At 40.0% G+C, this 24,894-nt stretch overlaps 2 protein-coding genes across 10 annotated transcripts in view; both read left to right on the plus strand.

Annotated features, from left to right (window-relative positions):
- arhgef1 (Rho guanine nucleotide exchange factor (GEF) 1) overlaps window positions 1–21,582 on the plus strand; it is a 34,308-nt gene extending 12,726 nt beyond the window's left edge. For 3 of the 9 annotated variants that reach the window (XM_068324691.1, XM_068324687.1, XM_068324694.1), the window contains 31 exons: window positions 718–804; window positions 890–1,003; window positions 2,322–2,420; window positions 3,754–3,796; window positions 3,902–4,007; window positions 4,647–4,787; window positions 6,740–6,769; window positions 7,566–7,677; window positions 7,774–7,849; window positions 8,066–8,095; window positions 8,459–8,659; window positions 9,074–9,215; window positions 10,237–10,248; window positions 10,931–11,095; window positions 11,828–12,018; window positions 12,136–12,282; window positions 12,471–12,553; window positions 12,992–13,117; window positions 13,214–13,328; window positions 13,787–13,887; window positions 14,051–14,125; window positions 14,225–14,300; window positions 15,016–15,183; window positions 15,267–15,354; window positions 15,448–15,555; window positions 15,655–15,707; window positions 15,813–15,956; window positions 16,067–16,192; window positions 16,994–17,178; window positions 17,645–17,749; window positions 18,357–21,582. In XM_068324691.1, the coding sequence (XP_068180792.1) occupies window positions 754–804; window positions 890–1,003; window positions 2,322–2,420; window positions 3,754–3,796; window positions 3,902–4,007; window positions 4,647–4,787; window positions 6,740–6,769; window positions 7,566–7,677; window positions 7,774–7,849; window positions 8,066–8,095; window positions 8,459–8,659; window positions 9,074–9,215; window positions 10,237–10,248; window positions 10,931–11,095; window positions 11,828–12,018; window positions 12,136–12,282; window positions 12,471–12,553; window positions 12,992–13,117; window positions 13,214–13,328; window positions 13,787–13,887; window positions 14,051–14,125; window positions 14,225–14,300; window positions 15,016–15,183; window positions 15,267–15,354; window positions 15,448–15,555; window positions 15,655–15,707; window positions 15,813–15,956; window positions 16,067–16,192; window positions 16,994–17,178; window positions 17,645–17,719 (3,183 nt within the window). In that variant the 5' untranslated portion in view covers window positions 718–753 and the 3' untranslated portion in view covers window positions 17,720–17,749; window positions 18,357–21,582. Of the gene's footprint in view, window positions 1–717; window positions 805–889; window positions 1,004–2,321; window positions 2,421–3,753; window positions 3,797–3,901; window positions 4,008–4,646; window positions 4,788–6,199; window positions 6,648–6,739; window positions 6,770–7,565; window positions 7,678–7,773; window positions 7,850–8,065; window positions 8,096–8,458; window positions 8,660–9,073; window positions 9,216–10,236; window positions 10,249–10,930; window positions 11,096–11,827; window positions 12,019–12,135; window positions 12,283–12,470; window positions 12,554–12,991; window positions 13,118–13,213; window positions 13,329–13,786; window positions 13,888–14,050; window positions 14,126–14,224; window positions 14,301–15,015; window positions 15,184–15,266; window positions 15,355–15,447; window positions 15,556–15,654; window positions 15,708–15,812; window positions 15,957–16,066; window positions 16,193–16,993; window positions 17,179–17,644; window positions 17,750–18,356 lie in introns of those variants that run through there. The other 6 variants (XM_068324692.1, XM_068324688.1, XM_068324690.1 and 3 more) reach the window with 5 other exon arrangements.
- Window positions 21,583–21,724: 142 nt separating this feature from the next.
- On the plus strand, window positions 21,725–24,770 carry cd79a (CD79a molecule, immunoglobulin-associated alpha). Its single transcript, XM_068324698.1, has 5 exons — window positions 21,725–21,996; window positions 22,441–22,773; window positions 23,444–23,559; window positions 23,844–23,906; window positions 24,105–24,770. The coding sequence occupies exons 1-5, from the start codon at window positions 21,957–21,959 to the stop codon at window positions 24,228–24,230; spliced, it is 678 nt and encodes a 225-aa protein (XP_068180799.1). The 5' UTR covers window positions 21,725–21,956; the 3' UTR covers window positions 24,231–24,770.
- Window positions 24,771–24,894: the final 124 nt, after the last annotated feature.

Here is a 24,894-nt window from a genome sequence, read left to right on the forward strand (position 1 = left end):
TGTTGGTGTGCAGCTTTCTAGGACTGGATGATGTGTGTGTGTGTGTGTGTGTGTGTGTGTGTGTGCATGCGCGCGTCCAGGGGGAGGTGTTGTAGGGTTTAAACGGTGAAGGTAAAGTTGTTAACATGTTGTGATGCTTTTCTCTCTTTCTTCCTTTTTATTTCAAAGGCTCGGAAAATGTCTTTTTTAATTCCAGGTTATTTTAGTGAAAACAAATCTTTAAAAACATTTTAATTTCTTCATTATCATTTTTAGTATGTTTTCAGTATCACCTTCCCATTTGGCTCCTGATTTTATCAAGAGACAATTGACTATGCGGGGGGAAAAAAAGTAAATAGTGAAAGATTTATCAGTCTTCCCTCATATCTTAGAGTCATTACCAGAAAGTGTGGCAAAATGAGCTCCTCTACTTATGGCTCTGTATTTCTTTGCTTCGCTTAGACCATAAAGCGGATACTTCAAGCACTAGAAGAAAACTATTGCGATGCATCAAACTTAAGGAGGGGTGATTGCTTTCTGAGACATTTTTCCTCTTTCCTCTTGATGTTATTTTGTGACGTTAATTGTGTCCAAACACTAATCCTGTCTCACTGTCTGGATCTTCTCAGCAGGGAACTCTGGATTTCAAAGAGGAGCCCTACCAGTTCAAAGTGTAGCACATATTGTTTGCTAATTGTCTTGTTTTCCTCCTCTCTCTCTCACTCTGTAACACCATAGCAGGGCGTGTTTGGGGCTCAGGGCTCTAACCTAGCCATGAGCATCATCGGGGCAGAGGATGAGGATTTTGAAAATGATCTCACTGATGTGAGTAAAGATAAGTTTTGACCTTATTGTCGCCTCTCGTTCTCAGTCTGCTTGGGTCTCTACTTGTGTTCTCCTTCTCTTCCAGGTGGTCGATGACCAATGCACACACTTCAACAGTATAGAGCAGCTGAAGGATCACCCGACTCACTTACTGGTCTTCATACAGCATGTCATTCTACAGTTTGACCCCGCTCCCCTGGTGAGAACCACAGCTGCTGTCACGCGTCGACTCAGGATGTCTCGTACAAGACAGAACAGATATGCATCTATTTGTTCTATTAAACAGGCTACACAGGTCACGTAAGGACCTCAAGCGAACGTTGTAGTTCCACTCGCTGCGCAGTCATGTCTGGACATGCCATCGGTTTTGGTGGAGTTCATGTAAGAGATTGGAATATCAAATAAACAGTTCTGATTGCGTTTTAATTTGGATTAGTGCCTCAACAAAGAGACACTTCCTCACCTTCTCCTTGTTTTCTTTACGCCAAATATAACAACATACTGGTGTACGATTTTAGATGGCTAATAAAGAAATTGATGTCCCACAAGCAACAGAGGTGTGACATAAGTCAGGATATAGTGTAATGTCGTACATTCGCGTCAAGCAGTGCCATATCTTTGAAAAATATTTAGTTTTATTATTATACTGTCATAGTTTATCATCAATCTAAGACAGGCCAGAGGTCGCACCCCTCAGCAAGAGCAGCTAGATCTCGAGCAAATAGCTTATGTTTCACTGTAGATATTCTGTGGTTTGACAATCAAAGGTTTGACAATCGGCCACGTTCAAGTCGTGAGATAATCGCACCTCCTTCCAAAACCCTTGTTCAGACAGTTGAATAGAGAAGTGATTTTATGTGAAAGAAGAGCAACTTGGAACAAAAAAATGTACCATGTGTGCATGAAAGCCACACGATCACAACATCAGAAGATTTAGTGCCGCTGAAACACATCCAGCAGTAAATATACCCCCCATGGCTTTTTACTACTGTGCATAGAGAAACTTGCCCCTTTGTGTGCATGTGTGTCAGTGCTGATATAAAGCATGCCTGTCCTTTCCTCTTTGTTCTGCATGCAGACACCGTGACCTACCCAGGTACTGTTACACCTCCCACAGTCCAATACCCCCCCCCCCTTACCTCGGACTTTTATTACCTCATGGTAAAAAGCAAAGAGGACTCTGTTAGTGATGTGTGTCCACTACTCCTCATAGCAGACAGTTAACAGTGACTTATTCAGGTTTAGGTACTGTCTACACGCATGATTATAGCTGAACCGACGATGAGATTCCGTCATTATAAATAAAAAAACTATTTGTCTCAGCTCTTAGCAGCTCTTTGTTCATTTATGTGAGATTCTTGACTTTTAAGTATCATAAACTGATAAACTGTTGATGTTGGAAATACTGGGTTAATGGTGCATGCAAGATGGTTCAGAAGAAGCTCTCAACACCGCATTAACAACCACTGTATTGGTGTTCTGCTCACTGATCCTCCCGTTTGCCTCTCCCGTCCCAGCTGTGTTACCTCCATGCTGACCTCTTCAGGAACCTCAGTGCCAAAGAGACCAAGAAGCTATTTGTTGAGTTCAACAGCACTTTCTTGGACAAGGGGGCAGTAAGTATCGCACCGCAAAAACACAGAATAGCAGCAATAGCAATAGATCTGATTCCATTTTCTCAGCTACCAGTGATTCTTTATTAAGTTATTCCCAGCTCTTGTTTTTTTTGGGGTTTTTTGTTCTTAATGTTCAACTCAGATTTGAGAAACCAGAGCTTTATTTTTGGCTGAGATGTGATTTTTTAATCTACATTACAATGTTTGGACAAAGTCCCCTGATATCACTACAGTAGCATGTGTTACAGATTGTTTGTAACTTGACCTGTCAAAATTCTCTTTGCATGATTTTATGGTTCGAAACTCTTCCGACAGTTCTGAGTATCTTGAGTTCATGAAATCTTCTGGACTGTCAATGGTCACTCTCTTTCTTTGGGTTTTTGTATATCTATATTAGATGAACAGTTGTGTCCACCGGTGGTATGCTTGTGTTCAACAGTACCAGAATTGCTTGGTAATTGAAAATTGATGATCTAGACTTTTTAATCTAGTCTTGTCTGACAAATCTGATAAAATGTGCATCTGTGTCAGCTCTGCTCGCTCTGTCTCTGCTCAAAGTCAGGGTAGAGTCATTCAGTCCTTCTATATTGTCCTCTTTGTACACCTGCACCAGTGTCTTTTGCATTTCTTCCCCATTTCTTCCCCAATGCTGGTGCACTGTCTTGGTCTGTCTGTCTGACCCCACTGCTTCCTGTCAGGATCGTGGGAATTCTGTCTTTTTAAAAAAAAATTTTTTAGCTCATTTCTGTTGGCAACCCTTTGACTAAAAGTTGACTTCTGTGGTATTTTCATGTCCATGACAGACGGAAAAATGTCTCCAGTTTAAGCTTTTTCCAGTCGTTGTTTTTATTTCTAATGTTTATATGACCCCTTGTGGTCACATGGCGCTACTGCATCCTTTAATCCTAAATCAGATGAAGTTTGAAATTAATTTGCCTAAAGGGTCAGATTTAGTATTCTTCTCCTCTTTTTCTGGAAGTTGTATGATTGTGTTTTCATTATGGTTTTTGTCAATCACTGGACCAGGAAAAGGCGGTCAATCCATGAATTCTCCTCACTTCCTTGAACATTGAGTTTTTAGCATTTCTGTGGCCTGCTTGGCAGCTTTTGATCAAATTTGCTAAGATAAGATATACGACAAGATATACTTTTTTTGATCCCAAACTGGGATATTTAAAGATTTTAGCAAGGTGTATAACAAACTGGAAAGTGGATCTGAAAACAAAAATCTGAATTCATCCTCAGTTCTAAATTATTCACATCTTAAACGACAACATAACCTGTTATTTTTTCCTCTCCCTAACCTCCTGCTGTCTTTTTCTTCACAAAATAGATTTTGAGAGTAACTACACCACCTTATATAGCCTTTGAATTGGGTGAGTAACGTTGCTGTGCTGTACTGTATTTATCAGAGATCTTATGTGCACACCCCAGTGTTTTTACACTTCTACAAATCACTCCCGTTTCCCCTTTTCCATCAGACCGAACCCGTCCAGATCTGCTGTCTGAGGACACCCAAAGACGATACGCTCAGGATGTTCAGGCCCAGCAGGCTGCTGAAGTGGCCAAACAGTTGGAGGATTTTAGGTGAGAACTCCGACTCTGAACTTGGCTCGACTATTCAAGTCTTTGATACCCCAACAAGTCTTTTGTAAATCCAAGAGGTTTGTCAGTAATTATTTTTAAGGTTTGGAAAGTCAATGAAAGAATAAACAAGCTAAATGTGCAGTTTTATTTTCTGACATTATCTTTTTTTTTTTTTTTTTGAATGATGGTTGAGAGGAGATTAAAAAAAACACTTCTCAATGAAGGAATAGTCATTTTTTCTTTTATTCATGTATAAACGCTGAACTTCCATACCCTGGGATGTTACCTGTTCACTGTATGAAAAAAGAAAAGAAAAACCAAACATAGATTTAACATCTGCATGTCTGCTATTCCTGAAAACTTGTTTTACACTCCCTCACAGTTAAAGCCACGCTTTCATTTGTCTTTACAAGAAGAATTTTCTTCATCCCATTCTCTTTTGTTTCTGTGATGTACAGAAAAATTGGAGCGGGATGCCAAAAATCACTGTATTCAGGCGTTTTCAATAACTCAAACATAAGATGCAAAACTAGTGAAGAAGAGAGCGACAAGAATTGGCTTGCTTTGTCAACTGTAAATGTTTGTGTTCAGCGGTCTCCTGAATAATGCACTGAGCAGACCTCTTCTTGTCTGACACAGGCAGAAGAGGATGATGGGTATGACCCCTAACGAAGCTGAGCTCATTGATGTGGAGAGCCACTATCCAACCGACCGCATCCCAATGGAGATGAAGGAGAAATCTGTAGCTGAGAACCTGCTGGATAAGATGTCAGAGACACAGTGAGCATTTCAATCATCTGCTACATCCCATAACCCCACAGAATAAGTATTCAGACGTTTCTAGAGCGATTTGTTGTCTATCCTGCTTGTATTATTGTGTTCCAACTACAGAACAGCAATAAGTTTGAAAATCCCTAGCTGTTGGATTATTTTGTAAGTTATACAGGACTTAATGAGGCAGGAGATAACTGTATTTGTCTAGGAGCATCTTGCTTCAGTGATTTGAATTTCAAAGATACTCTTTTTGTAAACCTGACAACTCAGCTATTTAAATCGGCTCAATTTGGGATTCTGAGTCGATCAGGGGCTTTGTTCTGTGATTCTAGATTTGATTTTCCAGACAAATCCTAGAAACTTTAGCTGCATTAACTGCGTCTCGATGCACTAAGCAGGGAACTCCATTTGTCTGGTGGATAAATAAATCTGTGCTACTTTAAAAAAAAAAAAAGTTTTTGTAACAAAGTTCCATAGTGGGTATATTCAACGTTATCAGCCTACACAACCAATCAAATGCAAAGCACATAGAGGCACATAGGAAAAGAGATGGAGAAGATGAAGTTCACTGGACCAGAGAGCCAGACAGAGAGAGAACAGTGATTGGAAGAGAGCGCAATAGGGCAAGGAGGAAATTAAGTGGCAGAGAGGAAAAGATGGAGTCAGCAGTGCCACGCTGGCAAGGAAGGCCCCCCCCCTTGGCATTTTGCCAACTGAGGGGAGGAATGGCGCAAGTGTGTGTTCAGAGTGCAAAAGAGTCGTGGTGAGAAAGGAAAAGAGGGGTTATCAACATTGGGTAGCTCCCCACCCGGGACGTGGTTAAAGAAAGAAGAGGTGTGGGGTGGAGTTAATCCAGCCTTGACCCGTGGTCGACAACACAGCGTCATCCTCTGCACGAAGAGAGCCGTACGGCGGGTGAGGATAGAAGAGTGCCAGACCTCATCACGTCAGAAGAGGGGAGGGAGAAAATAAAAAAAGAAGATCAACGATGGAAGGAGATTCACCCATCCTGTGGATATAACTGTGCTGTCAGTGGAAGGGACACGAGGAGACTGCAAAGCAGTCCGCGTCAAGGACGGCTTTGTCCCGCTCAGTTACTGTCAAACAGTTGGGTCTCTATCTCCAACGCACAAACCATTCATTCATCTTACTCTCTTCAGTCTGCTTGACAATCATCTCTATATTCTCTTCACTCCTCACATTCTCTCAAGCTCCTGCACCCCAACCCCTCACCACCACCCCTTCCCCATTTGAACCACAACATGCTGACTCGGCTCAGCTATCCTCATTGGTCTCTGCCATGATGAGAATGAGGCAAATTCTCATTTGATTGGATTATGTGGGGGGAAATCCCGGAGCGACCCCGCCCAGCTCTTACGATCGTAACAAAACACGGGTTTCAAATTTCCACAGTCTTGCCTGTGTGTTGCATCAGACAACAATTCGGATAAATAGACATTTCCGCTGTGCTGGAGCATTTCTGACTCTGAAGATAGCAAAAACTAGAGAGACAAAGCATATGAACTTTTGAAATTGGCTGGAGGCAATAGATTGATTGATTTATTCATAGATTTTCAAGAGTGCAAGTTTGTTTTTTTCAAAAACTTGTTGAAGGAGAAAACAGATGATCAGATTTTGATGCAGCTTTTATTTTTTTGAGCTCTTTTTCTTTTCGTTCTTTTTTTTTTGTTTTGTTTGAGTGCATTTTAGAATATGTTCAAAAGCTTCTGCTCTGAACACAATAACACAACAGTCAGGTTTGAGTTGGATCAGAAAAAGTGCATTCACTTCCGATTTCACCGGCCTAAAACAAACTTAATATTAAGTCGAGCAAAAGAACGGGAAAATGCTACTTAAAAAGAAGAGGTGAGCTGATTTCTGCAGGATGAGTAAGTCTGCTTTTGGTCTTATATACTTCCAATTTACATCATTTCTGACACTCGTCTCTTCTCTCTCAGACCCACAATTGTCTCTGATGAGGAAAAATGGTGAGTCCCTCCTTTTTTTCCCCAACAAATTTTAAAACGTTAATTTGCATATGTTGCATTCGATTGGTTATTTGTGATTTGGTCTGCATGGTTTATTTTTTTTAACTGTTCTTACTCGTGTGCATCAAAACTTGGATTTTTTTACTAATGACCACAAGTTTTTATTTCTTTGAATTTGCCATTAAACTAAATTTATTTTAACAGAATATTTCTCTGTTGCCGATAAGAGTATGACATAAGTATTCATAAATCTTCCTGATTGTGTTGCACATACAGTTAATTATTAGACTTTGTAGCTTTACTTTTTTATTGATATGCTTCCCTGATTGCAGATTTTCGTGTCGCCTTCACTTACTCAATTTGTTCTGTAAATTTGTGTGCTAACTGGTGATGTCAGACACTTTGTTTGCACATCCCCACAGACCTCTGTTTTAGTGTTTTTTCCCCGATGAACTCTCCTGCCACACCTTTATCCTTTTTTTACCCATCTTTCTCTCCTCCCTGCTTTTGTCAGCTCCTCCCCTTCTGGACGTGTCACACTCATCCGTTTCTTTTTACCACCTCCCTTCATCCTGTCATTGCTCTCATCCTCATAGTCTTCCCTCATTCACTCCCCCATTAACATCATCAATCAATAATGTGAAATATAACATATACTGGAAGGATGGATCTGTTAAAAAAAAAAGTCTGATGTGGCAAATGTGAAGCATGAAAACATGAATACTAAATATGTATTAACGAAAAAACAGTATTGGATTGTTATTAATAATAACTTTTTTTTAAACTTCTGTCACAGCCAATCCATCTTTACAGCCGTGGCTTTCTACATGAAGCACCTTGGAGTTAAAACCAGGACGGTTGACAGTAAGAAGTCCAAGGGAGGCTTCTTCAGGAGGCAGCTGGTAAAGGTAAGTTCAAGTTCTGTAAATTAGTGTTTCAACCCTTAGGTTTGACCTCTTTTAAATTTACATTTTAGTCTTACCCCTTGTCTGTTATCTTTGCAGAATAAGAAGGAGGAATCGACAAAAGGCAAACCCAGAGGGGTGTTTCCTGGCATCCCCAGCTGGATCGCAGGCAACAGTATGTATCTGCCTAAGGGCTCTACTGATCAGTTATTGGTTTTATTTTTCATATTCTTTACTGTTTTGGAATTATATTTACAATTGAAATTAAATGTATCACATAAATTGTGTTTGTCTGTTTTACACTGACCTGAATGTCGTGTCTTTACACCTTCCTACCTGTGAATGACCTGCTTGTGAGAACATGTTGTCCTGCCCTTCTTTCCTGTTACAGCTGAGGTCAAACCTAAAACGGAATCTGAAGGTACAAGTCGTCCAGAGTTCCCACCACCTCTTTTTTTATCTGTAGTATTGTTACATCCCTACTAATGAACCCATAAGCATGTTTGCATGTCCCAAATCAAACTGACAGAGGATGTGGGTTATTGCCTTTGTGTTTCGGGTGGTTGTTTGAAGAGTTCTTTTCTAGTAGTTCTACACCAAACTAACCCTCCCATGTACCGCTGGGGCCCTGATTTCACCTACTCATCCCATCTATGTGTCCGTCTCTGTCTTTGTCAGTCTTCTTCGCCCGTTTCAATGACTGAAGTGCTTCTGGGTCATGTTTTGTTCCATTATTGTCAGTAGTTGAATTCTGTAAAATGTGTCCACTCTTCCACCTCTTCAGCGGAAAAGGAGAAAGTCAATACCGAGCGTAAAGGTCTAACACCTGGCAGAGGCTCGTTGACCGACCCGGCAGCCCCATCCATCCCGAGTAAGAAGTCTGGTTCCAGTGTAAACCCGACCTCCCTGCCCGGGTTAGAGATCAGCGACGGCTCAGGCAACAGCATCAGCAACATCAGCGTCCCCGAGTCCTCAAACATTGATGGTAAGCCTGATCGTTCACCAGAGGGGAACTTAAAGGATGCTAAAAGGTAACTAGCGGCACAGCTAGTCTTCAATTCTGGCTAATCATAGTCAAAATTGAGAAGACTAAAAAACTATTGAGGTTTTGTTTTTTTTTAATGCCCATTTTGCTTTGTCTTTGATTAGTCAGTCAATGATTTTTGTTAAATTAGTATATAATTTACTTCAAGTTAAGACAATATTATTCAATAAGTAGTCCAACAGTCCAACAGTACATTCAAGACGTATCTTAGTCATTCAAGTGACATAATAAAATTTTAATTAATATAATAAACAGTATATATTCATTATGCACATTATGCAAGGCTTAATTTTTATATAAGTGGAATAACTGGAATATATAATCTGTTGTTTTTTCACATCCTCAATTGTCCAGGCCTCCCAAACAATCGTTTAGAAGCCCCGAGCCTCTCGGATGGGGGCGACGTGTCCCCCATTGGTCTGGGAGGAGGGGTGACAGTCGGGGAGCCCTTCACGCCCAGCGATGTACCCACAGAAGAAACTCTGGACAAAGACAGGTGAGCAGGGGGGGGATAGAGAGATGGTAAGAAAAACAAGAGCACCCAGAAAGGAAAATTATCACTTAAGAGAAGCGACTCGTTCAGAGTGTGATTATAAGATTGGACTGTAAGGTTAAACACTGTGTTGATCCATTGACCAGGAAAAAACAAAGAGGAGGGGGGGGGGGGGACTGAAATGTCTGTGAACCGCTCCGGCTGAGGGAGTGTGGTAAAGCTCCCCCGGCAGTCTGTCCCTGCTGTGTGCTAGCTTTTGTCATGCTGCCTGTTGCTCGCTAGCTACCAGAGTCTACAGTTTACGAAAAAGACCCTCGTCAGGTGACCTCCGACCCAATCTTCCATTCCAACCCTCTGCCTTTTTCTCTTCCTTCATGCCTCCTTTTCTTTGCTCTTAAAAACGGCCTGTCCTGTTTTCCTCACATCATTCTCCTATATGTCTCCAGTCGTGCATCTCCTATTTAGAATAAAGCTGTGTTGCAGTTTTTGTTGCATACAGGCATTGTTTGTTTGGTCGCGTTTTATCACACTGGTGATTCCTTCTAGCCTGAGACATTTGTAGCTGTAACGGTTATAGGACACTGATTATAAATAAGCCTTTCATGGTGCAACCTTCTTTCTAGTACAAAAGGCCTTTAAATGAGAAATATATGATGATGTAGAAATGATGATAGTTTGAATATATTTTTCCTAAAGCTTTAAAAAAGCTTTAAAAGGTGGTTTAGATTGGTTGGTCTTCACACTGCTGCTATATAGTTAAGTTTATATATTGTAGTTTTTGTACTCCACGCTTCTCCAGGTGTCTCCGTCTGTTGTGGCCTCTGTCCTGCTTGTCTCAACAATGTGTGCCGTTACATGTTTTGCCAGGGGGCTTTTGGCATCGTACTTGGCATGCTTTTTACACCGACGGAGGTTTAAACTCGTGTTGTTTCTCCTGTTGGGGTTTGCATGCATGTTTTATGGTTGCTGCAGAGGTTGTGTTAAAGGCAGGCGTGTAACGATGTGGTGTCCCGTGTTTTTTCAGACGGAAGACAAGGTGGGTGTCAGCGCCTTGACAGAGTCACGGATATTCTTCAGGCTTTATACTGATCTCACGCACACACACACGCACGCACACACACACACACACACACACACACACACACACACACACACACACACTGCCATGCAGACACGCCTACACAACACAAAACACATCATGGCTAAGTATGATTTAACTGCTTGAGAAGGAGTGAACCTGATCGACCAAATTAGTTGGATTGTTTAAAATTGGTTTTGATGCACGTTGTGTGGATTTAGAGAACTATACTAAATAGACTTAAAATAAAGAAATGATGTAGAACAAATGCATGAGTGCTCTTGTACATTAGCTTCCCAGTACAGACAAATGAAGTGTTGGCAAATACTGCCATGTTTACAGTGTATGAGGCATACTCTACTTTTCATTATATGCATGCCATATGACATGCATATTCACCAAATTTCATTCTTTCTCTATCTTGTAATTTGGTTTATTTTTGTTGTTCTTAAACAACTTCCTGTCTTTAACACCTGACCATTCTTTGGTATAACCTTGTCTCCTCCTTTCTTATACATAACTTCTCTTCCCTGTGACCTCTTTTTATTTTCTTGTGCCCACCTCTTTTCTACTATTTGTTCCTATACTCTTTTTCTGTGCCTGTCTTTTCTCAACCCTCCCCCACCTTCCCTCCTTACAGTCGCAAAGTTGGGCGTAGCGAGAGTGCCCGCGTGGATCGGCACTCCTCTCGGCGCCGCGGCTCGTCCCGGGCCAAACAGTCTCGCTCCCGTAGTGATGTTGACCTCCAGCCGCCATCAACCACCACCACAACAACTGCCCTGTTCACCCCCCAGCACCTCCGTCCGTAAGATGGACAAACCCCCTTTTTAATGCTTCTCTGGTAGAACGGATGCACAGCAGGGACAGGCTGTCAAACACTGATAGATGAACTAGGTCGACCGCGACGGTCCTGATCGCGTTTGATCTGCTTTTCAGCAGATCTTTAAATGAATCTTTGTGTAAGCAAATCATTTTTTAAAGGGTCCATTGTCTCATCTAGACACACACTGAATAAGGAATCAATTTGTCTGAGAGGTTTATTGACGGATCTGCCTTGAATAGTTGGCTTGTGCTGTGACAGACGCGCATTGAGTAACAGCTGAATACCTGTCTCATTTCTGGTGAGAGGTCTGACATTAAATTCTTTAGGGGAACGATTATTGAGTTAGGTCAGTGTTGACCATTAGACACTATTAGGTGCCAACTCTTTATTAGGACTTAGTTTGCTTGGTGTTAATGGACTATAAATCGACAACGCTGTCAGTTACACTTGTGTCCTGAAACAGTGAGGCATCCTGATAAAGACAGCGTAGCTCATTCCTTCATACTTCATACATCAATTTCTCAGTGTATTTCCTTATATGTCATCTCATGTGATGATGGAGGTTGAGTTAATTCATTCATGCTATAATTAGAAAGCCATCACGTTTGTTACTTTCATGACTTTTGTGTTTTCACATTTTAGTCACAAGTTTTTAAGCGTTCAGTTACGTCACCAGTCTAAACGGATAAATGTTTCACATCCTTCATTCCTCAGTTTCGACGGACCGGTTCTAGTTCCTGAAGGTCCTGGCCTTTCCCCGACAAGCCCTTCTCCACAGCTTGAGGAGATGGATCCACGTCTCCTGGAGTTTGAGCAGGACCCCCCAAACTGGAGGGAGCTGGCCTCCCCTGAAGCCCTGTCTAGTCTCAGCAAGAAGGAGACAAAGAGACAGGAGGTCATCAATGGTGAGACAATGGAGAGACAATGGAGGCATGAAGGCAGAAATGTGAGAAAAAAAACAGGCTGCACTAAGATCTATTTTTTGATTCACTTTGTATTCTGTTTTCCCTGTCTCCTGCCAGAATTATTTGCGACAGAGCACGCCCACGTGAGGATGTTAAGTGTCCTTCAGATGATCTTCTCCAAACCTTTGGAGAGAGAGGAACTTCTGACTGCCACAGAACTCGCCACCATCTTCCCCAACCTGGACGAAATTATTGAAATGCACTGTGAGTGTTATTAGCGACAGAAGTAACTGCATTTCCAGCCTGTCTGACAGGTGGTAACTAGAAAGTATGGTATAGATAATGCAGAGATTGTGGTTTTTTTTTTCTTAGACAACAAGGTCTTGAGTGTGTGCGTGAACAATCCTTAATGAAAGTGGTTTGATTTTTTTTCTTTCTGCCTGTGAATCCAGATAACTTCTATGAGAACCTGAAGAAACTACGCTTGGATGACAACTTCATTGTCAAATCTATCAGCACGACCGTGCTCAACAGGGTAAGTCCGTCTTTCCTGCCACAGTTTCACAATTTCATATTGAATGTGCTCGGAATCAAATTCGCATTGTTTGGAAATAACATTTAGAAGTGTTGAGATTTATAGAGTTTGACAAAATCAAATAGTTTTTTTATTTTTCAAAAGTTTTACAACTACAAGTGTAGTTAAAAGTATTTGTGGATTTTTGTTTAAAAGTATTTTAATCCCCAGGGAGAAGTAGAAGTGCAGAAGCAAAACAAAAATGTTCAAACCATGACATTACTCTTCATTTTCCTGTTTCAATCCCAAAGTAAAAAATTGCCAGTAATAGCTACATCATCATATTAGCTGTCAGTTGTTATTACAGCTCTTTGTCCATCTGTCCATCGCTTTATGCCATGCTTGTTCTTCTTGCGACTTACACAACACAGTGTTAATTTGTATGTGTTTGTGCTCCAGTTTGAGGGTACGGAGGGGGACTGGTTCCAAAAGTTGACAGCTCGGTTCTGCAGTCACCAGTCGTGGGCCTTAGACCAGATCAAGAGCAGGCAGAAGAAAGAGGCCCGCTTCAACTCCTTCATACAGGTACCTCATACACACCAACACACACACAGTGTTCCCATACATGAGCTCATGAGTTCTCATTTTGAATCCATGTGTGTGTTTGTGTTTCCATCCCAGGAGGCAGAGAGTAAGCCTCAGTGCCGCAGGCTGCAGCTCAAGGACATCATCCCCATAGAGATGCAGAGACTGACCAAATACCCGCTGTTGCTGGAAAATATTGCCAAGAACACAGGTTGGTCTGTTAGACCTGTCTGAAAGACAAAAAATCGTTAATACATAAGTGGCAGAATGTTACATTTTTGACCAAATTAGGCACTTAAAATCCAATATCATACTTAAAACAGTCTGGATCATTGGGTCAATCTGATAAATGGGCTTGTATTTTTTTTTTGACAGCCACCTGATAAGTTTTGCGTTTGTGTAAATTATGAGGTATTTTTGGTCAGCATGCTGAAAGTGATATGGTCATGTTTTAAACCATATATACCGGTCTATATCAGAACGCTTGATAAATGTGAGCAATATTTGTACGACTGACCTAACAGCAGCAAAAACACCCAAAAATCAATAGCGGTCTGTCCCATGTTTTCATGTACATGCATGATCCATGGATTATTTGTTAATTTATTTTTTTTGTTCAGCTGTGAAAGCTGAATTCTCCTCATCTCTGTCTGTTCTCTCTCTCCACAGAGGACCCGACAGAGAAAGAGAGGATCCAGCAGAGCGCAGAGTGCTGTAGAAAGATCCTCAACCATGTCAACGAGGAGGTCAAAGTGATGGAGAACCTACTGGTGAGAAACACACAATCCATCACTCAACCTCACTGTTACGTAGTGATTGAGCACCAGCTGGAGGCTGGTACATTTATTTTAGATCTCTGAAGGTCTGCTTGTAATTCCGCCTGTCCTCTAACTGTCCTCTGATTGCTCCCTCTACCTATCGTTCTGTTCTCAGACTCTGAAGGACTATCAGCGCAGATTGGACACATCGGGGCTCAAACCAAGTAATGAGCTTTATACTGAGTACAAGGTAAGTTATTCTTCTATATCTCTTTGCAAACACTGTTGCAATTTACATATTTATTATTTTAGAATCTTTGTAACAAGGAAGTATCTCCCTCTCCCTTAGAATATCGATCTGACTCAGAAGAAGATGCTTTATGAAGGCCCTCTCACCTGGAAAGTCACAAAGGAAAAGGCTATTGGTAAATGTGCACATTTAATTTTTGCCAAATTTTGAGAAAATGATAACTCAATTGAACTTTTTGGGTTCTTTGTACCAGCTGATTTGAAAACCTTAGATGATCTTTAGATGTTGGGAATAGTCTGGATGATCTTTCCCAATTTCAGCTAGCAGGATTAGACATGAATTAGACATCAATTTATTTCTGATGAGATAAATCATAGAAGTCGTAGGCAATGTTTCTGAATGTTTTCGAAACATAGATAGAGTCTTAACTTACATTATTGAAGCAAAAAGGAGCTGTGTTTCCCAGAAGGGTTGTGGTTCCACATTTTTCTAATTTCATTTCCCTTTCTCATTGAAAACCCAGCTGTGTTGCAAGTGTTTTGTTTCTTGTTAGATTTTATTAGCCCCCTGACTTCCCTATTTTATATCCAGTTTAATTCAATTACCAAACCTCAAGTCAACTGTAGTCAGTCCTATATGGGTGATCTCATGCAGCTGTTTGCCACCTGAATGAACAAGTAAACACAATAAACGAGGAAAAAAAAGAGTCTTTTAATCACAAATTTAAAAAAACGACTATTTTTATAGGTTTTATAAGCTACAATTTGAAATAGTAATGAATGCATGGATAAATATAAAAAAAAGAAAGGATTCATTCACAGAAAAAAGATTAAAGAAGAAGACCAGAAGACCCCCATGTCCAATTCCTTTCTACTGCGCTGTTGTTTCAGAGGTACAGTGTGTGTTGCTTGGGGATCTGCTGGTGCTTCTGCAGAGGCAGGATGACAAGATGGTCCTTAAATGCCAAAGCAAGAGTAACATTGCTGCACAGGAGGGCAAGCAAATGCTGAGCCCCATTATCAAGCTGGACTCAGTCTTCCTGCGTGAGGTGGCCACAGGTCAGTCGCATGCGGTATTTCCACAGGTAAACATGGTTACATCCATTCAGCCTGCTGATTGCTGTTTTCCCCTATTTTCTCAGATCGAAAGGCCTTCTATGTAATTTTCACCTGGGACAGTGGTGCTCAGATCTATGAACTGGTGGCTCAGTCTGTTGGAGAGATGAAAATGTTGGTATCAGAACAAAATGCACAAAATAATCACATTTGTTTGAGAAGATAACTCACAGGATAGATTGTGATCCAACCTGTCTTTGTTTCTAGCTGGAGTGAGGTAATAAAATCAGCTGTAGATGATCTGAAGAAGAGTGGAGCACCCATGAGGTTGACGCTGCCTCCTGGAAGTGGAGGAGCTCCCTTCAGCCCCTCCGCGTATGCATCTATAGAAATACCAGGATATTCACATCACCTGCCAGAGCTCGCTAGTCTCCAAATATCTCATTTATTTTGTATTTTTCTCTCCATCATCAGGCTGACTGCCCCTTTGAGCCCGACAGAGAATGGAGGCTTGAAAAGCAGCGGCGGTGAGATTGCAGTTTTAGCTGTCCAACTCATAACTAGTAGAAATTTGTTATTGTAAAACATTCTTGAAAGCGGGAGCCAAAATTGAACGTTGTGTCTCCCCACAGATCGGGATAAGGACAGTTTGACAGATGACAAGTCGTCAGACCCAAGGCATAGGCTGATTGATTTCCTGTCAGACAAAGGCTTTGACTTGATAGGCCACTCTAATAGTGATCAGGAGAAGGTGGCCAATAGTGCTTTGGATGAAGGTGAATGAGAGTTTTCCTTGTACATGTATGGATGGTTTGTTGTCTTTCTGTCTTTCTTAATAGCTCCCCTGTCCTTCTGCTGAAACCACTGAATCTGTCTCTTGTTGTAGTCATGTCACTGAAACGGCTGTTGGTCGGCAGCATCAGTCTATCGGAAGACTCGCAGCATGATGAAGAAAATGGAGAGGAGCAATCAGAAAGGACATGTCAAGAAACGGATAGCTGTCAATCAACGGGTAGGCTGTGTGTGTGTTCACATTCTGGTAGAGAGGAGATGTAAAGATTGATCCCACTCCCACGGCTGTAAGGTAAATATGAACCTGAAGCCAGTGGGTTGGTAGTTCTTTAAAAGCTTCAATTATTTTGCATCTCATGATTTGCATCCTGAATTTAATTGTATTTCAGTTTGAATTTAAGTGATTTTCATGTTTTGTTTTTACCTGTGAATGGGTTAATAATATATAATGTGTTAAACATGAGGTGCTGGAAGACTTTTAGCCTCTTTCCAATTTAACAGTCTCTTAGATACTAGGTTCATATTTAATGAAGTGATATCGATCTTGTATAATTTAATCCGTGGATTTCTCAAAAGTGAGGCTACGTTTCATATTGAGTTCATTTATAGTCGAATTGGTTTTAGCGTGGATAAATATTACTGTGATGCCTGTCTGCATATATTTCACATTCAGATGGTGCTAAATAGGAACAATCCACTGTTACCATCAAGCAATGATTTCAATACTTGCATTTTAAACCAGATTAATTAAAGAGCAACAGAACTTTATGGCCCAAAGTCACACAGTCATATTTACAGTAATGTTCATATTAATTAAAAACTGAAGAACCATGATACAATGCAAGTTAATTTATTTTGATGGTTTTATTTTCATGTCAGGAATAAAAAGAATTTCTATATGCCTTCATGTGCTTTCTCCTTCAGTGGTAGTTCATGGGGATGTCAATAAATATATCAATAAATGTATATGTTTCAAATATTGACTATAAATTGACTTGTGCCGCAATCTTTCTACCCACAGAAGAAATCCAGACAACAGACATGGGGGTGGAAGAGGAAAATGATAGCTCCAGTAAAAAACAAAGTCCAGGGATGAGGAGAGAGGAGGACAGGAGCATCAGTGCCCCCCTGGTGCTGTCCCAGGAGAGGATGGAGGAAGTGTGCAGGAGGCTCCATAGTCTGCAGGAACAGCTGAAGAGATTACAGGTGTGTGGAGGTGAACAGACAGAAAAGATGAGGATAATACTGAGCTGTAAGTATGATAGGTGTAGATAAAAATGAGTTGTAACAAAAGAGGGGAGCCAACTGGAAGGAGACACACAGTGGGACATAAGGATTTCATTGAGGATAACTTAAGTAAGGAGTACGCTGTGGTATACTTTGGAAAAATAGGGCCAAAATGGCACGAAGGAGAAACTAGAGAATAGAAAGCCCTTTTAACTGCTCCTGTTATTGCTTGGCTGAAAATTGCTTTGTGAAATTGGACTTTTCTGAAAATGGCTATTATGTCCAGAGCTTGCAATGGGATGTGTCAGCGAAGCAGCGAGGGAGATGAAGAGAGGATGTTAAGAGGTGGAAGTTGAAGAGTATTTGTGTCTGACTGAGTGAAGGCTTTAGAATTCATATGTCTGTCCTTCGCTTCCTAAGCTGATATTGATTTTGGGTGTTGTAGACTATAGAAGAGGAGCACCACAAGCTGCAAGAGGCCCTGTCCAAGTTTTCACTGGAGGGGGGTAACTTTCAGTAAGATGCCATCACGCCGCCTGCTGGTCACTAGGTGAGAACACTGATCTGGATATTCAAATGGACATGTAACTATTATTTAACTATTTGATGTATCCTTATTCTATATCAAGGATGTAGGTGGTCAAGATGATATTGCTTTAGTTACATCAAGCATGCAAGTCCTTCGTCAACTTGCAATAATAATAAATATAAAATTTTGTTATTTGGTGGGGACTGAGGTTTGACAAGTATTTCCTTCTGCTGATAAACAGACTAAAAGATAAGCAAATAAGACTAAAGACAGAGGCTCCTTGGAGAGGTAAAAAAAAAAAAAAGGAATTATTTTTGAAGAATTTTTATTCAAATCAGCATACAACAAAACATTCACAGGAGGTGGCGGGACTTGAGTGTGCCACCAGCTGTGTCCTTCCGTTGGGCTTTATACGACCCGATGAGCTCCATAAATTAATTTTGATAGTGTGGGTGTGTGTAGAGATGAAGCTCAGGGCAAAAATTGTCCATAATTCAACAGGACTCTGATGAGTGACTCATGGAATCAGCAACAAAAATAGAATGTCTAAATGCGGCCCATCCCCAGCGGAAAAATATGCAGTGTTTATCATGAATCTAATTAGTTTTACATCTTTTGTTCTCTTTAGATTTTTACTGGTGCTGGATGGAAGAGTTGCTTTCAAAGGCTTGCCTGGATATTCCTGAACCCTCTCGCTTGGACCGGTGCTGCACTAGATGGCTTCGTGCGCAGTGCAGTGGTTCAGTGATGGGACGTGGAAGGTGTGCGCATGTGAACTTGTGTCTGTTTGTGTGAGTACTTGGTAGAGAGGTATACAAAGAAGAAAAATGAACGCCATCCTATTTTTGAGTAGGATGTTGGTTTTTGCAGAGAGCTACCAAAAAAAAAAATAATTAAGCAATATTTTGCTGTGAGAGACATGCTCTTTAACAAAATGTAATGATTGCGATCTGCTGTAACACACATATGCACACCAGAGGCATGCATGTTATGAATTTTGTTACATTATCGCCAATAGCAAATGTACAGTAAAGGAGAAAACATGCTTGCCTGCTAGGTCAGTTATTTTATCAGGTAGAAGCCTTCATGGGCTAATGTAGTGTTTGAAGATGTATTAAAATACTACTGCTGATGTATTTTTTCTAGTCTATATCAAAGCGCCACAGAGATGCACTTTTTTTTCCGATCAAAACAAGTAACATCTACACTGTTTCTGCTAAATTTATTATGTTTACTCAGTTTTTTTTTGAGCACCGGGGCCAGCTGCTCTTCCATAAAACAAATTGCATGCAGCAAAGTGTGTGTATGTGTGTTACATTTTTTTAAAAATCAAGCACATGCTTATTTTGATGGTTCTTAGAGTTATTAGGTCACATAGAAACATTTATACAGTATATATAGTGGCACTATAGATAATCATGCTGTTAAAAATGGAGACTTGTTTGTATTTGCCACTTTTATTTATTCCTCTGTGTTCCGTTGCGTCAGTGAGTTGCCTCACCTGCGTGAAATTGCTACAGCACTGGGCTGAGATAGAGAGATTTGTTAGAGAAAAACAGAAAACACAAGAAGGCAAATGTTGAATGTGTACGGGTGACAAAGGTGGAGATTGAGAAAGAGGCATGTAGGGAAGAGGAGAGAGTTGTAGATGTTGTTGGGCGGGTTGTTTTGAGTCCAGTTTGAACCATAACCACGAGGAAATGTGTAGAAAAGATAAGTTTCTTGAAGGAACACACACACACACACACACACACACACACACACACACACACACACACACACACACACACACACACACACACACACACACACATACATACATATATACACACACAGAGCCAGGTGCTTTCAGCAGCTTTCACAAAGTTCGCTCGGTGCCAGCATGATTTCTGCCACCAGATGGAGTTATAAATTGTATTATACAAAATTAGATTCCCATGTAGTATTAAAAATTCTACTCTTACCTTGTAGTGATATTGGTGTCAGATATTGAGCTCAATGTTGTATTTTATTCAGCGGCTGATTGTAATTATAATTATGATGGTAGAATTTCTGAGTAGAGGCCGTGCACACAGGACCAAAGACAATACAAAGCGCCGTTAGATCCTCATGAGCTGTATTTTTTCTTAACGACGTGCTACATCTGTATAGTAGGATGTTACTTAATGCTGATGCGGGGGGTGGGGGGTGGGGTGGGATTGGGATTGGGGGAAGGGGGGCGGCTCACTCAGTAGTGTAGCCCTGAAGTCTGCAAGGTGCTTTTCCTCTTCTCAAACTCAAACATGTGGCAACTGAAGTGAAGGGATTTTGAAAAGCATGACAATGAGGCATTGGTTTTCAATAAAAAAGCAAAGATTTTTTTGACTCTGATAAATGTGTCGGTAAATGCTGATGTAAAGAATGTATGATTGTCCTGGCCTTTGTACCACACCCAATTTAATCTGTAATCAAAAATATCTGTGATTTTTTTTTTTTTACGTTTCTGTGACTATTGTGAACAAAAACAAACAAAAAAGAAGAGAAGTTGTTGTCACATGTGTTATCTGTCTGTCACTACAAGTAAAAGTCGGTATGACTGTTACAAGCTGTACTGTTCTGACTGGGATAGCAGATGGGTTCCACCTCTGGTGCCAAACTGATCATGTCGAACCTGTTCCTGCAGCAGAATAAAAAGACAATTCAGGTGGAGATACAAGGGAAACTTTGGAAGAAGGAAGATACCAACGCCATTATCACCTGTGCTTTGGTTGTTGTCTTGCTGATACTGATTCTCAATTCTCTTGCCACATCATCAACACCCTCTTTGACCCCTAATTTATGCAAATGATGGTGCCATTAGTCAATGTAGAGACACAAATTGCTGAATTAAGTTTGTGTTTAGACATGACTTCCATCTCTCCAATGCTTTCCTCCAGAAACTGCACATAAATGTCAGCTTGAAGAAAAAAAAATGTAGAGAATGCATGAATTAGCCTCTCCTCTTTGTGTTTCATCTTATTAGTCAAAGACACCTTTTTGATAGCACATTCACCTGCGATAACATTATCATTTTTCCCATGGCACTGTTTTACCATGTCTTATATTTTGATTTACTGAAACGGGTTGGAGAGGTTGTTTCGTTCCAGTTTTTCACTGTTTCTTTTTTTTTTTTTGGGCGAGCTTTTTAGTATGTATTATGCATTTGGCCATAACTCTGAAAGCAACAGGACTTTCTTTAAATGAATGAATTTCATAATTCTACAAATATTGCAGTTGAGAAATGGTTTTGGATTCAACCAGTTTACAGTGATCAGCAGAAGAACCCAAATTAACCACAGCTTAGTTATACCTTCACTCACTGGCTGAAGGAACACTACAGGCACTTCTCACACTCTCCTCGAGAAGCTTTTCTTCATGCATTCTATGTAGAATTAATGTATAGAAAATGTACTTACAGAGTGGTGCCTTGCTGATCAAGTTATATAATGGGGTCTGAAGCCTGCAAACAAAAACAGACCCAAGAGGGAGAGACAATAAAGCACTTCTAAGCATTTTGTGATCATCCCAGGATATGTTTTGTGACCCCCGCTATGACAGATATTGAACTGGAGTGCTTCACCAATGCCACCAGCCAGTGCTCTTTATAATAGAAAAGACATTGCTCCTTATCATTCTGGCATCTTCCATGTGTTTTACCTATAAACAACGAATATGCACAAACTTAACTGTAGGTATTTGGCTTTTGATTTTGATTTTATTTTTTGTATAAGAGGCTCTTTGAAGATGTATACTTCAGGAAAGTTGTGGTACGCTCTGTTTTTAAAAAAAAATTCTTTGTTAATTCTTTTTTTTTTTAAATAAATTGGGGAAATACATTCCAGTTTTGTCATTTTATAGTTAAGCCAGTTGCTACATCCTAATGAGCTAATAGTTTAGGGTAAAAGCTGAATTTATTTTGCCACATTAATAACTACATTAATAACTGTGCTGTATCTTTTCAAAAGAAATTATTGGTCTGTTCTCATGCTATAACCATTTGTTTAATCACAAAGGCCTAATATATTGTCTAAATACATGCAGGTGCAAATAAGGGGTGGTCTGAATTCATTCAAGCATAAATCCTGACAGAAAAAAGGAAATAAAAGTGTGATAGAGCAGTTGTAAAGACGGGTACCAGTGTTGTGTAAAGAATTTTATAAGCATTGTTTTAGTATAGTTTTTAATCCCTGGATTTGAATATTTGAAAAGAATGTGGACGGTCAAAAAATTTCTACTTTGCAGCCTGTTTGGTGAGTCAAATCATCTTATTAGTTTTGTTATATAAATGAATATATTTGCTTAGATGCAGCTTCTGGATTATGGATAGGCCTAAAATCTGTGTTTATGTTCATTTTAAGTATGTACCTCATTTTAACTTTTGTAACGTGTACGTTAACACATACACCCACACACACACACACACACACACACACACACACACACACACACACACACACACACACACACACACACACACACACACACACACACACACACACCTTTAAAGTACTGCTTCAGTGAACCACATCACCTCTAAAAGCAGATGGGGTATTTTAATTTTTTTTACTTTTCAATTTGACTCATGTACATAGCAAAACAAGTTATGCGTTATGTATATACAAAATTGAATAAATTCTGCCTTTACTGCTGAAAAATCATTTAACAGTGTGAAACAATCGTTGCTTCCTCCACAGTGGTTGAAGCTGAGGTGAATTTAAAAGCAGAGAGACCCTATATGAGGGTACGTCTCAGTGACTCCGCTACACTGGATTGCTGCTACATTACCAATTTGAAGTCACTGGAATTATTATGGGTAATGCGGGTTCAAGATGGCAATGTGACCCTGGGGCCAAAAAGTGTGAACGCTTCAGATCTTGTGAAAATAGAACAAAGAAGAGAGTCAGATGGCATCTGTGGCATCCTGTCCTTCAAGTCCGTCCAGCTGAATGACACTGGTCTGTATCAGTGTTTCCTCAGCAGCAGTGAAGTCCACCTGTTCTCACATGGCACCTACATGCAGGTCTACAGTGAGTGTTCTTGTTTGTGTCTGTATGATGGTGGGAAAGGTTCCACTTGCAGTGCAAACCAGACTGTAATGCTGGTGGGCGTATGTGTGATTTACATGGAGTATCACAGTCTGTACTGCTAACATAAGCCAGTAATCCATAAATCCTGTTAGCCTTAGTCCACCCAAGAGCTGTGTTTGCGGCAACATGGTTGCACATGATCTACATCATCAGGATGGGACCATTACTGTCTGTTCTCCTGTATTGTAATTCAAGTAGCACAAGGATTAAGTCAACTTGAAATAAAACTAGTGTACAGAGGCGTTTGTAACACTGAAAAGCCATTGTGGATCATAATCACATTAAATAAAAATGGCAAATGTGGAAATTCTGTGACTAATAAATTCCTCTGTGGATTATATGCCGGATAACCTGCATTAGTTTAAAAGTCCACCATTATGAGCTAACAACCAATTGTTTATACCTGTATTTTGTTAAGATGCCATTCGTTATACTGATTGTTATGCAAAAAGGAGTTTCTTAATTTACCTCCAAATTTCTTAAGCAACTTTTATTCCTGAAAAAACAAAAATTTTACTTAAAACCCCCAGCTACTACAGTATACAAGTAAAAATTAAATAAGTGTTATTTTAAAGACAACAACTCCTCTGAACCATGCCTCTCTGCCTAGAACCACTGGAGAAGACAGTAAACTTCAGAGAAAGCACCAAAAACAAGATCCTGATAGCTGAGGGAATCTTATTGCTACTTTGTGTGCTTGTACCTGCTGCCTACCTCCTGTACCAGGTCTGAAGGTTATATTATTATGACTATATGTTCCTCATACACTAATCTCTAAACCACCTTTCACCCATAAAACTAACGCTGCAGCAACAGTTTCCTTTCTTTATTGCCCAATAGTGTCATTGCTCTATCATGTCAGTGTAAGAGAAATTATTGCAGTGTGTAAGCCTATCATGCTTTGGCCCCACCATCTTCATTTCACAATTGGTTATTTTACAACTTTTTCTCAGTCCAATGACGGTTGTACCATTTCTTAGATTTATCAGTGTCTTTATCTTCTCTCACAGTCAAACAGACTAACTGAACTCAAGAGGAAGAAAGTGACGAAGGAAGACGAAAACATATATCAGGTTTTTATTTTTTACATGACTCACATCCTCTGAGTCAAACACATTTTATTAGAGACACAACAAACCCATTCTAGTCTGTCTCCTGGAGGCAAAAGGACTTGACTGGATATGTGATTTTGACCCATTTATCAATTAATCGATGACGTGTTCACTTAGCCTTCTGTGTTTGATTTTCATCCTTCTTTCCTCAAAAACCAGGGGCTGAATCTGGACTATTGTGGCTCCACATATGATCGGATCGAACGCTCCCAGACACACAGCCAGTATGAGGATGTGTGCAATGTTGCAGAGGAGGAGGAGGAAATCCATTTGGAGAAGCCATGAAGGACGATGGAAATAGAGTGCTGAATGTATTGCGTATTATGTATAGCAGCTGAAGCATAAGATAATTAATACTAGATTCAGTCTCCACCATATGTTTAGTAATTTGGAGACATTACACAGCCTGCAATTAGTTTTAGTTTCAAAAACATTTTAATTTATCATCTTTGTAAAAGTAAACTTTTGCCCTGAATACAATGGAATAGTCATTTCTTGCTACATATGTCATTAATTTAACAAATGCATTTAAAAAAAACATTTGAATTGAATGGTTTTTTTTAATCTATGATGGATGGTGTATGTGTACTCTGATATACCTTCAAGGAATATTTCATGTGTCAAATATCTTTCAAAGAAGAGAAAGGTTTTATATCTAAATACCTTTTTTTTTAAAAATGTTGCAAGAAAACGTGATATCTGCTTTTTTCTTTTTCTTTTCTCTATGACTAAGAGCTTGAGAGCACCTCAGAATAAACTTTCTGTTGAGGATGAGATGAAGCTTCATAAATCTTAGCTTTAGAGATTTTATGCTATTTCTATTGAGTGTCTAAAGAATAAAATTGTGTAGAAATTCCAAAAAACACTTTTCTTGAATGTCAAGATATATAAAATATGCAGCATATAAAATACCAAAGTCTGTAATTCGAATATGCTAAACAAGGGTACG

This window comes from Antennarius striatus, chromosome 9 (genome assembly GCF_040054535.1).
Source record: "Antennarius striatus isolate MH-2024 chromosome 9, ASM4005453v1, whole genome shotgun sequence".
Taxonomy (NCBI): domain Eukaryota; kingdom Metazoa; phylum Chordata; class Actinopteri; order Lophiiformes; family Antennariidae; genus Antennarius; species Antennarius striatus.